We start from the raw sequence: 10,000 nt of genomic DNA, 5'->3' as shown, positions 1-10,000 counted from the left end.
GACGGGGCTGTGGTGACAGCGGGAACGGGGCTGTGGTGACAGTGGGAACGGGGCTGTGGCAGTACTGGGGATGGGGCTGTGGCGGCACCGGGGACGGGGCTCTGGTGGCACCGGGGACGGGGCTGCGGTGACAGCGGGAACGGGGCTGTGGCGGCACTGGGGACGGGGCTGCGGTGACACCGGGGACGGGGCTGTGGCAGTACCAGGGATGAGGCTGCAGTGACACTGGGGACGGAGCTGTGCCAGTACCGGGGACAGGGACGGGACTGGGACAAGCTCAGCCGTCCCTGCTCCCGCCACATGGGAGCCCCGCGGGACCGGGAGCCGCCTCTTCCCCGGAGCCACCCGGGCACCCGGCGCATCCCCGCGGGGATGCCGGGACTGCCGGGATCCCCCACGGGGCTGGGGCTGCCGGGGTCCCCCGTGGGGGGGCCAGGTCCGACATCTCCGGTGCCCCGGGGACGGCGGCGGGGACGGGAACGGCGCGGGTCGGGCTCCGGACGCCCCGCGGCCGCCAGCCCAGCCCGTGCCTGTGCCCTCCCGTGCAGGATGAGTTCCACCCCTTCATCGAGGCGCTGCTGCCCCACGTCCGGGCCTTCTCCTACACCTGGTTCAACCTCCAGGCCCGCAAGCGCAAGTACTTCAAGAAGCACGAGAAGCGGATGTCCAAGGAGGAGGAGCGCGCCGTCAAGGACGAGCTGCTGGGCGAGAAGCCGGAGGTCAAGCAGAAATGGGCCTCGCGCCTCCTGGCCAAGCTGCGCAAGGACATCCGGCCCGAGTGCCGCGAGGACTTCGTGCTGTCCGTCACCGGCAAGAAGGCGCCGTGCTGCGTGCTCTCCAACCCCGACCAGAAGGGCAAGATCCGCCGCATCGACTGCCTGCGCCAGGCCGACAAGGTGTGGCGCCTGGACCTGGTGATGGTCATCCTCTTCAAGGGCGTCCCGCTGGAGAGCACTGACGGCGAGCGCCTGGCCAAGGCGCCCCAGTGCGCCAGCCCCGGCCTCTGCGTGCAGCCCCACCACATCGGCGTCACCATCAAGGAGCTCGACCTCTACCTGGCCTATTTCGTCCACGCGCCAGGTGAGTGCGGCCGCGGCGGCGGCGGCGGCGGCGGTGCCGAGCCCCCGGCCGCGGGCACGGCGCCCGTCCCCGTCTGACGTCCCGCTGCTTCGCTGGGGGGGGGGGTCCGCGCGGCCCCCAGCCCCACCTGGGGCGTCCCCGGGCGGCCTCGCTCGCACAAAGCCGCGCCGAGTGCCAACGCACGCGCCGCGCGCCCGGCGCCGCGTGCCAAGCCCGCGTGCCAGGATGGGCACCGGGAGCGGGGCCGGGATTGGCACCGGGACGGGCGCGGGGCTGCACCGGGCTCCGGGATCCGCGCCGCGGGCGCCGGTCTGTGTCAGGGGCGTGCGGAGCCCGGGGGTCCCGGTGCCACGCGCGGGTTGGGGCGGGGGGCACACGCGTGGGAAGGCGGGGGGGACACCCCCTGTCCGTGTGCGGGGGGACCCCGGCCCGGCCGCTCGCCCTCCCCGTCACTCCGGCTGCGGGGAGGGGGAATTTTGGGGCCGGACCGAGGGGGTTTGGGGTCGCCCCGGTGCCCCCCGGGCGCCTCCGTCCTTCCCGGGCGCTGGGGGCCAGGAGCCGCTCGGGGGGCGCGCATCGTGTCCCCCTCCCCAAATCCCCCTCCACGCCTCCACACCGGACCCTGCGCACCCACGGCGGGGGGGGTCCCGTGCCCCCCCCCGGGCTCCCCCGCACCCCCCAACTCCCCCCCCCGGCCCGGCCCAGCTGCCGGGGCTCAAATCCCCCAAACGCGGCTCCCACCCGGCGCCGCCAAAATGGCCCCGGTTGGCACCGTGCCCCCGTGCGCGGCACGAGGCCCCGCCAGCAGCCCCGGCCCCCCCCCCCCCCCCCCGGCAGCCCCCCCCGCGCCCCCCGCCCCCTCCCCACGCCGGGGGCCCTTTGGCTGCCGCGGGCCGTGGGGGGGCTCGGTGCCAACCCCCCCTTGCGCGTAAGATGGCGGCGCTTGTTGGCACCCGAAACGCTCTGCGGCACCGCGGCCCCGCGCCGGGACCCTCGCGCTGCGGGGACCCCCACCCCCCCCTGCCCCGGCGCCGGGACCCCCGTGCCAAGGTGTGTCACACACCCCACCCCCCACCTCTCCCACCACCATCACAGCCCCCCCCCAAACCCGGCCTGGCCCCCCCACCCCGCCCCACCTGCCCCTGGCACACCCACGTGCCCCAGGGGACACCTGGGGACAGCGGGGTCCCCTTCCCCATTGGGGGGGGGGGGGCCAGGTTCGCTCTGGGGGGGGTCTCAGGGGGCTGGGGACATGCGGGGAGAGGGGGGGGACATGAGGACAGGGTGAGGCGGGGGCTGCAGGCAGCTGGGGGGGGGTCCTTGGGGGGGCGGGGGGTTCCAGGTGCGCCGCGGGGGCTGCCCAGGTGCCGGTTGCCCCCCCCCCCTCAGAGTGGGGGACGCAGGTGCGGGGGGGGACACCCCCGGGGGGGTGGGGGCGCAGCTGCCCAGCAGCACCTGCCCCCCCCCCCCACTCCGCGGCTCTGGGGCTGGGGGGGTGAGGGAGGAGGGGGTGAAGGGACGCCCCCCCCCCCCCGCCGGTGGCTCTGGAGGGGTCTGGGGGCTGGGGGAGGACCCAGGGTGGGGGGGGGGGGGGGGCGCCGGCACGCGCCCGCCACGCGCGCCCCCCCCCCCCCCACCAAGGCGAGGTCGCGACCCCGCGCGTGATCCAGTGACCCCTGACCCCCCCCCCCCGCGGGGTGACACGGGGTGGGGTGGGGGGAGGGGGGTTGGGGACACCCCTTCCCACGGGATGGGGGGCCCGCTGGGGGGGTTTCCCAGGTGTGGGGGGCAGATGGGGGGGACACTTTGGGGGGGGTGGGGGGACCCGGGCAGGCCGGACCGTGGTGGGGGGGGAGTGTTGGGGGGGGGGGAACCCAGGCGTCCGGGTGCCCCCCCCCGCTCGGCACAGACAATGGGCGCTTTGTTGGCGCTGCCCGTTGGCGGGGGGCCAGCGCATTCCTGGCCCCCGGCCCGGCCCCACGGCGGCCCCCGGCCCCCCCCCCCACACCCCCCCCCCCCCAGGCCCGGCCCCCTGCCAGCCCCGACGCCCCCCCCCCCCCCAGCGCCGGCTGAGCCCCCCCCCCCCCCCCCCCCCCCAAATCACCTGCCCGAGGGGTGCGCGGCCACCGGGATCCCCTCGGGGGTGCGGGGATGGGGGGGGGGGGGGACACCCCCAGAACGGGGTCCTGCCCGGGCTCGGGGTGGGGGGGAGCGGCCGTCGGGGCCCCCCCCCCCCCCCCCCGCTGGCGAGGTCCCGGCGGGCGCTCACCTCGAACGACCCCGCGGGAACAACGGGCCCTTCAGCGCCGGCACCGGCGGCGGGGCCGCCCCCCCCGCGGGGCATCGCGGGGTCCCCGGGGTCGGGGGGGACGCGCTGGGAAGGGGAGGGGTGGGGGACACTCCCCCCCCCCGCGTCCGCGTCTGACCCCGTTTCTTCGCAAAATCCCCCCCCCCCCCCCCCACTTCCCTCCCCAGATTCCGGACAATCCGACAGCTCCAACCCCCAGGGAGACGCGGACATCAAACCACTGCCCAACGGTGGGTGACCCCCGGTGTCCCCCCGGTGTCCCCGCGGTGTCCCCCCGGTGTCCCCCGCGGTGTTCCCCGCGGTGTCCCCCCGTGTCCCCGCGGTGTCCCCCCCGTGTCCCCCCGGTGTCCCCGCGGTGTCCCCCCCCCCCCCCGCGTGTTCACTGTCACTGCGGTGTTCCGGCTGTGCCCCCCCCCTGCCGTGCCCCTCATTGTCCCCAAGCGTCCTCAGTGTCCCCCCCCGTGTCCCTCCTGTGTCCAGTCCCCCTGCGGTGTCCCCCCCGTGTCCCTCCTGGCCCCCGCGGTGTCGTCCCCCCCCCCCCCCCGGCCGTGGCCGCCGTGTCCTGTCACCCGGAGTGACCCCGGGTGTCCCCACGGTGTCCCCAGGGCACCTGACCTTCCAGGACTGCTTCGTGACCTCGGGGGTCTGGAACGTGACGGAGCTGGTGAGGGTGTCCCAGAGTAAGTGGGGACACCGGGGGGGGGACACCGGGGTGGGGACACCGGGGGGGCACACCGGGGGGGGACACTGCAGGGACACGGGGAGGTGACAGAGCCTGGGATGGCACGGGGAGGATGGGAGGACACAGGAGCTGGGGGGGGAGGGTGGCCCTGCGTGGGTCCCCCACGTGCCCCCCGTGTTCCCCCCCCCCTCCCACCCCCACAGCCCCCGTGGCCACGGCGTCGGGCCCCAACTTCTCGCTGGCTGACCTGGAGAGCCCGGGGGGCTACTACAACATCAGCCCCGTCGCCCTCGGCCGCCGGCCCCTGGGACCCCCCACCGCCAGGTACCGGGACCCCCCCACCCCCAGCGCCCCTCTTTGGGGGTGCTCCCCCAGCCCGGCTCCCCCTTTTTTGGGTGCTCCCCTCCCCAGGGGCTCTCCAACCCCCCCCAGGGCCACCCGGACACCCCCAACCCTTGGGGGTCTGGACGTTCTGCACCCCACAAACCCCTTGGACCCCCAAAACCTGCCCGGGCCCCCCCATTTGGGGGTTTACCCTTAACCCCCGGGATTTGGGGGGGCTCTCCTTCACATCCCACAAGCACCTGAGACCCCCCCCTCAGGACACCTTGGGGGGAGTGGGGGCTGGGACCCCTGGGTGACCGGGACCCCTGGGGTCCCCCGGACGCTCTGTGGGGTGACACCCCCGAGCCCGGAGGTGACACCCCTGTCCCCACAGCGGCCCGAAGCGCCCCAAAGCGCTGGACGAGGGGGACCTGGAGGGTCCCGGGGACGACGTCTTCTACCCCGGGCCGGGCCGGTCCCCAGCCCCCGGCAGCAGCCAGGGGCCCTGGGGGGGGGACGTTGACACCGGTGGGTGAGACCCGGGGGGGGCTTTGGGGGCACCGGTGCCTTGGGGGTGGGGACACGGAGGGGGCTCCCGGGGATGGAAGCGGGGGACAGAGGGGACGTCGGGGGGGACATCGCGAGGGGGACACCGGGGTGGGGGTAACGGGGAGGCTCCGGGGATGCGTGGGTGGGGGGGGGGGGGGGGGAGCACCGGGACGGGGGTTGGGGGGCACCGGGGAGGGCCGGTCTGTGCCAGAGAGGTCTGGGGAGGGCGGAACGCGGGGGGCGCAGGGGTCCGGCTGCCCCCACCCCGACCCCCCACCCCGACCCCGACCCCCCCCCCTGGCCACCCCCCAGGCCCGGCGGCGCTGAAGAAGTCGGGCAAGTTGGATTTCTGCAGCGCCCTGTCGGGGCACGGCGCCGCGCCCCGCATGGCCTTCGGCCACCACCCCCTGCCCGTCCTGGCCGGCGTCCGCCCCGGTGAGACCCCACACCCCCGGACCTCCTTCCCCCGAGCCCGGGGGGGGGGGGGGGTGGCGACCCCGGGCGGGGCGAGCCGGGTCGGGGGGAGGCGACCGTGGGCGGGTGGGCGGGATGGGGGGGGGTCGGGCCGGCCCGGGGTTGGGTGGGGGGGGGTCCCGCGGCCGCCGGCGCTGGCGCTGAGGGTCCCTGCAGGCAGCCCGCGGGCCACGGCCTCGGCGCTGCACTTCCCGTCGGGGTCCCTCCTGCCCCAGTCGAGCCCCTACTTCGCCCACCCCACCATCCGCTACCACCACGGGCAGGACTCGCTCAAGGACTTCGTGCAGTTCGTCTGCGCCGACGGCGCCGCCCAGGGCCCCCAGGTGCGGCGGGGACGGGCGCGGGGGCGGCCCGGGGCCGGCGGGGGGGGGGGTCGCTGGGGAAGGCCCCGGGGGTCGCGGGGACAACGCGGGGACACCGGGACCCCCCCCCCCCCCCGCCCCCACCCCCCCAAACCTCCCCGCCTGGTTCAGAACGAGGCGCAGGAGGCGGGGCCGCTGCCCTGTATGCAAATGAGGGCGAGGAGGAGGCGGGGCGTGTATGCAGATCAGGAGGGCGAGTAGGTGCGCGCTATGCAAATGAGGCAGAGAGGGGCGGAGTCTGCATGCGAATATAGCACAGGGGGGCGGGGTCCGTATGCAAACGAGCCCAGGTGGCCGCGCTGGGCCAGGAGGGGGTGACGGGGACCCCCCCCCCACCCCAAAAAACTCCGACCTGGGGACCCCCCCCCCCCCCAAACTCTTGGAGACGCCCCGCCGGGGGTCCCCCACCTGGGGGACCCCTCACCTGGGGAGCTCCCACCTGGGGGAACCCCCTGTGGGACCCCCACGTGGAACCCCCCCCCCCTCCCCACCACCGAGGGGGCTGCAGGACCCCCCCCCCCCCCCACCCCGTGCCAGCCCCTCCCTCCCGCCCCGCCCAGCCCCGGGGGTCCCGGGGGTCCCGGGGGTCCGTCACCGTGTTCTCGTTGCAGCCGTGCGGGGCGCAGGGCCGGGCCGGGGGGGCTGCGGGGGCCCCCCTGGCCCGACCCCTGCCCCTGCCCCCGCCGGAGCCCAAAGCCCCCAGCGGCCCCCCGGGCGGAGCCCCCGCCGCACCCCGTAAGTGCCCCCCTGCACCCCACGGCACCCCACGGCACCCCACGGCACCCCACGGCTCCCTCCGCGCCCGCAGCCGGGCCCTGGCCGTGGGGGGCGGGGGGCAGGGGGGCCCAGGGGGCAGGTGTGGGGCGCAGAGGGCCCCCAGAAGAGGGGCCCAGGTGTGGGGGTGCAGCTCTGGGGTGCAGGGGGTGGGGGGGGGGCAGCAGTGAGGTGCAGCAGGTGCCCAGATTTGGGGAGCAGGTGCCCAGGTGTGGCTGCAGCTGTGGGGTGCAGGTGCCCAGATTTGGGGGGTGCAGGTGCCCAGGTGTGGCTGCAGCTGTGGGGTGCAGGTGCCCAGATTTGGGGAGCAGGTGCCCAGATGTGGCTGCAGGTGCCCAGGTGTGCGTACAGGTGCCCAGGTTTGGGGGGGCAGGTGCCCAGATGTGGCTGCCGGTGCCCAGGTGTGGAGGACAGGTGCTCAAATTTGGCATACAGGCGCCCAGATGTGGCTGCAGGTGTCCAGGTGTGTGGTGCAGGTGCCCAGATTTGGTGTACAGGTGCCCAAATGTGGGGTGCAGGTGCCCAGATTTGGGGTGCAGGTGTCCAGGTGTGGCTGCAGGTGCCCAGATTTGGGGTGCAGGTGCCCAGGTGTGGCTGCAGGTGCCCAGATTTGGGGTGCAGGTGCCCAGGTGTGGCTGCAGGTGTCCAGGTGTGTGGTACAGGTGCCCAAATTTGGGGTGCAGGTGCCCAGGTGTGGCTGCAGGTGCTCAGGTGTGGAGAACAGGTGCCCAGATTTGGTGTGTGCAGGTGCCCAGGTGTGGCTGCAGGTGTTCAGGTGTTGGGTACAGGTGCCCAGATTCGGTGTACAGGTGCCCAAGTGTGGCATACAGGTGCCCAGATTCGGGGTACAGGTTCGCAGGTGTGGGTACAGGTGCCCAGGTGTGGCTGCAGGTGCCCAGATTTGGGGTGCAGGTGCCCAGATTTGGGGTGCAGGTGCCCAGGTGTGGCTGCAGGTGCCCAGATTTGGGGTGCAGGTGCCCAGGTGTGGCTGCAGGTGCCCAGGTGTGGCTGCAGGTGCCCAGGTGTGTGGTACAGGTGCCCAGGTGTGGCTGCAGATGCTCAGGTGTGGTACAGGTGCCCAGATTTGGGGTGCAGGTGCCCAGGTGTGGCTGCAGGTGCCCAGATTTGGGGTGCAGGTGCCCAGGTGTGGCTGCAGGTGCCCAGGTGTGGCTGCAGCTGTCGGCTGCAGGGGGTTGGTTGCAGGTGCCACCTGGGGAGCTCCGGGCTGGTGCCAGCAGCCGCCCCGGGGTGCCCCCGCACAGGGTGACACCTGTGACCCAGGTGGTCACCGGGGCAGGTGACAGGAGCGGGGGGACAGCAGGGGACAGGGGCTGCCTGGGAGGGGACCCGGGGCAGGTGACAGGGTGACACAGGTGACACCGTGACCCCGGTGACACGGTGACCCAGGTGACACGGTGACACAGGTGAGACGGTGACCCAGGTGACCCAAGTGAGACGGTGACACAGGTGACACAGTGACACTGTGACCCAGGTGACCCAGGTGATACGGTGACCCAGGTGACACAGTGACCCAGGTGACACAGGTGACAGGGTGACACAGGTGACACAGTGACACTGTGACCCAGGTGACCCAGGTGATACGGTGACCCAGGTGACACGGTGACCCAGGTGACACAGGTGACAGGGTGACACAGGTGATCCAGGTGACCCAGGTGACACAGGTGGTACAGTGACACAGTGACCCAGGTGACACAATGACCCAGGTGACACAGTGACACGGTGACCCCGATGACAGGGTGACCCAGGTGACACAGGTGACACAGGTGACACGGTGACCCTGGTGACAGTGACATGGTAACACAGATGCCAGTGTGACACAGTGACCCAGGTGACACAGGTGACACAGGTGACACGGTGACACAGGTGACATTGACACAGGTGACACAGTGACCCAGGTGACAGGGTGCCCAGGTGACACAGGTGACACAGGTGAGCCCGGTGACACAGGTGACAATGACACAGGTGACAGGGTGACACAGGTGACAATGACACAGTGATCCAGGTGACAGTGACACAGTGACCCAGGTAACAAGGTGACACAGGTGACCCAGGTGACAGTGACACAGGTGACCCAGGTGACACAGGTGACAATGACACAGGTGACAATGACCCAGGTGACAGTGACACAGGTACCCAGGTGACAAGGTGACACAGGTGACCCAGGTGACACAGGTGACCCAGGTGACCCAGGTGACAGTGACACAGGTACCCAGGTGACAAGGTGACACAGGTGACCCAGGTGACACAGGTGACACAGGTACCCAGGTGACAGTGACCCAGGTGACCCAGGTGACCCAGGTGACAGTGACACAGGTACCCAGGTGACAAGGTGCCCGGTGTGTCCCTGACGTACCCCGGCACAGCAGCCAGGGCTTCCCCAGGTGGCAGGGGCTGCACGCGGGGCAGGTGACAGGAGCCAGGGGGCAGCAGGTGCCAGGTGCCAGGTGACAGGTGACAGGTGACAGGTGCCCCGCCCGGCCCGGCTGCCCGTGCATCATCACCTGCATCGCCATCGCTGTCACCTGCCCGGCGCCTCATCCCCCCCATTCCAGCCCGGTTCCTTCACCATTTCCCCCCTTTTTTACCCCATTTTCGCTGGGGGGCGGGGTGGGGTGGGGGTCCGGGGGGGTCCGCACAGGTAAGTACCGGCAAATGGGGGGGGGGGGTCTCACCTGGAGCACGAGGGGGGGGGTGCTCTCGGTGCCCGCCCCCCCCCCCAACCCCGACCCGGGCTCGGCGCACCTGGACGGGGGTGGGGTGGGGGTGGGGGGGGCGGGCGGCACCTGGGGGGGCGCGGCCGGGCTGAGCCCCCTCTCCCCGCAGCATTCGCAGCGTCAGGCGCCGCCGCTGCCCCCCGCCTTGTCGGCCTCGGACCCCGCGACGGCAACTTTCTGAGCCTGCCCCAGCAGCAGGTACGGCCGCAGCTGGGACCCCCGCCCCGCACACCTGGGACCCCCCTTCAGACACCTGGGACCCCCCCCGCACACCTGGGACCCCCCTTCAGACACCTGGGACCCCCCCCGGACCCACCCCCGCAGACCTGGGACCCCCCCGGACACCTGGGACCCCCACCCTGCACACCTGGGACCCCCCCCGCACACCTGGGACCCCCGACACACACCTGTGATCCCCCCCCGCACACCTGGGACCCCCGTTCAGACACCTGGGACCCTTCTTCGGATATCTGGGACCCCCCTTCGGACACCTAGGACCCCCCCGGACCCACCCCTGCACACCTGGGAACCCCCCCGGACACCTGGGACCCCTCTTCTGACACCTGGGACTCCCCTTCGGACACCTGGGACCTCTCCTGCCCACCTCAGACCCACCCCCACACATCTGGGACCCCTCCCCACACACCTAGGACCCCCCTTTGCACACCTGGGACCCCCCTTCAGACACCTGGGACCCCTCCCACACACCTGG

General features: G+C 73.3%; 2 protein-coding genes across 2 annotated transcripts in view; both read left to right on the top strand.

Moving 5' to 3' along the window:
* The window catches only part of NFIX (nuclear factor I X), a gene marked incomplete at its 3' end in the record, with an annotated part of 12,980 nt that overhangs the window by 647 nt on the left and 2,333 nt on the right, over window positions 1-10,000 (top strand). Inside the window, exons 2-10 of the mRNA XM_053933012.1 lie at window positions 549-1,080; window positions 3,556-3,618; window positions 3,994-4,068; window positions 4,274-4,394; window positions 4,789-4,922; window positions 5,256-5,378; window positions 5,681-5,740; window positions 6,391-6,514; window positions 9,398-9,486. Coding sequence (XP_053788987.1) covers window positions 549-1,080; window positions 3,556-3,618; window positions 3,994-4,068; window positions 4,274-4,394; window positions 4,789-4,922; window positions 5,256-5,378; window positions 5,681-5,740; window positions 6,391-6,514; window positions 9,398-9,486 — 1,321 coding nt within the window. The remainder of the gene's footprint in view (window positions 1-548; window positions 1,081-3,555; window positions 3,619-3,993; window positions 4,069-4,273; window positions 4,395-4,788; window positions 4,923-5,255; window positions 5,379-5,680; window positions 5,741-6,390; window positions 6,515-9,397; window positions 9,487-10,000) is intronic.
* LOC128782624 (uncharacterized) lies at window positions 6,847-7,857 on the top strand. Its single transcript, XM_053933046.1, has 2 exons — window positions 6,847-6,894; window positions 6,935-7,857. Exons 1-2 carry the CDS (start codon window positions 6,873-6,875, stop codon window positions 7,852-7,854), a joined length of 942 nt encoding a protein of 313 aa, XP_053789021.1. The 5' UTR covers window positions 6,847-6,872; the 3' UTR covers window positions 7,855-7,857.

Source organism: Vidua chalybeata (genome assembly GCF_026979565.1).
Source record: "Vidua chalybeata isolate OUT-0048 chromosome 33 unlocalized genomic scaffold, bVidCha1 merged haplotype SUPER_33_unloc_1, whole genome shotgun sequence".
NCBI lineage: Eukaryota > Metazoa > Chordata > Aves > Passeriformes > Viduidae > Vidua > Vidua chalybeata.
Note: the sequence above shows the minus strand (reverse complement) of the source record. Positions and strands in the feature narration are given on the sequence as shown.

Bases quoted from the DNA above. Each gene is read 5' to 3' on its own strand.
- LOC128782624 (XM_053933046.1), top strand. From the start codon at position 6,873: ATGTGGCTGCAGGTGCCCAGGT. The intron at 6,895-6,934 runs GTGCGTACAGGT...GCAGGTGCCCAG, and splicing joins GTGGCTGCAGGTGCCCAGGT to ATGTGGCTGCCGGTGCCCAG.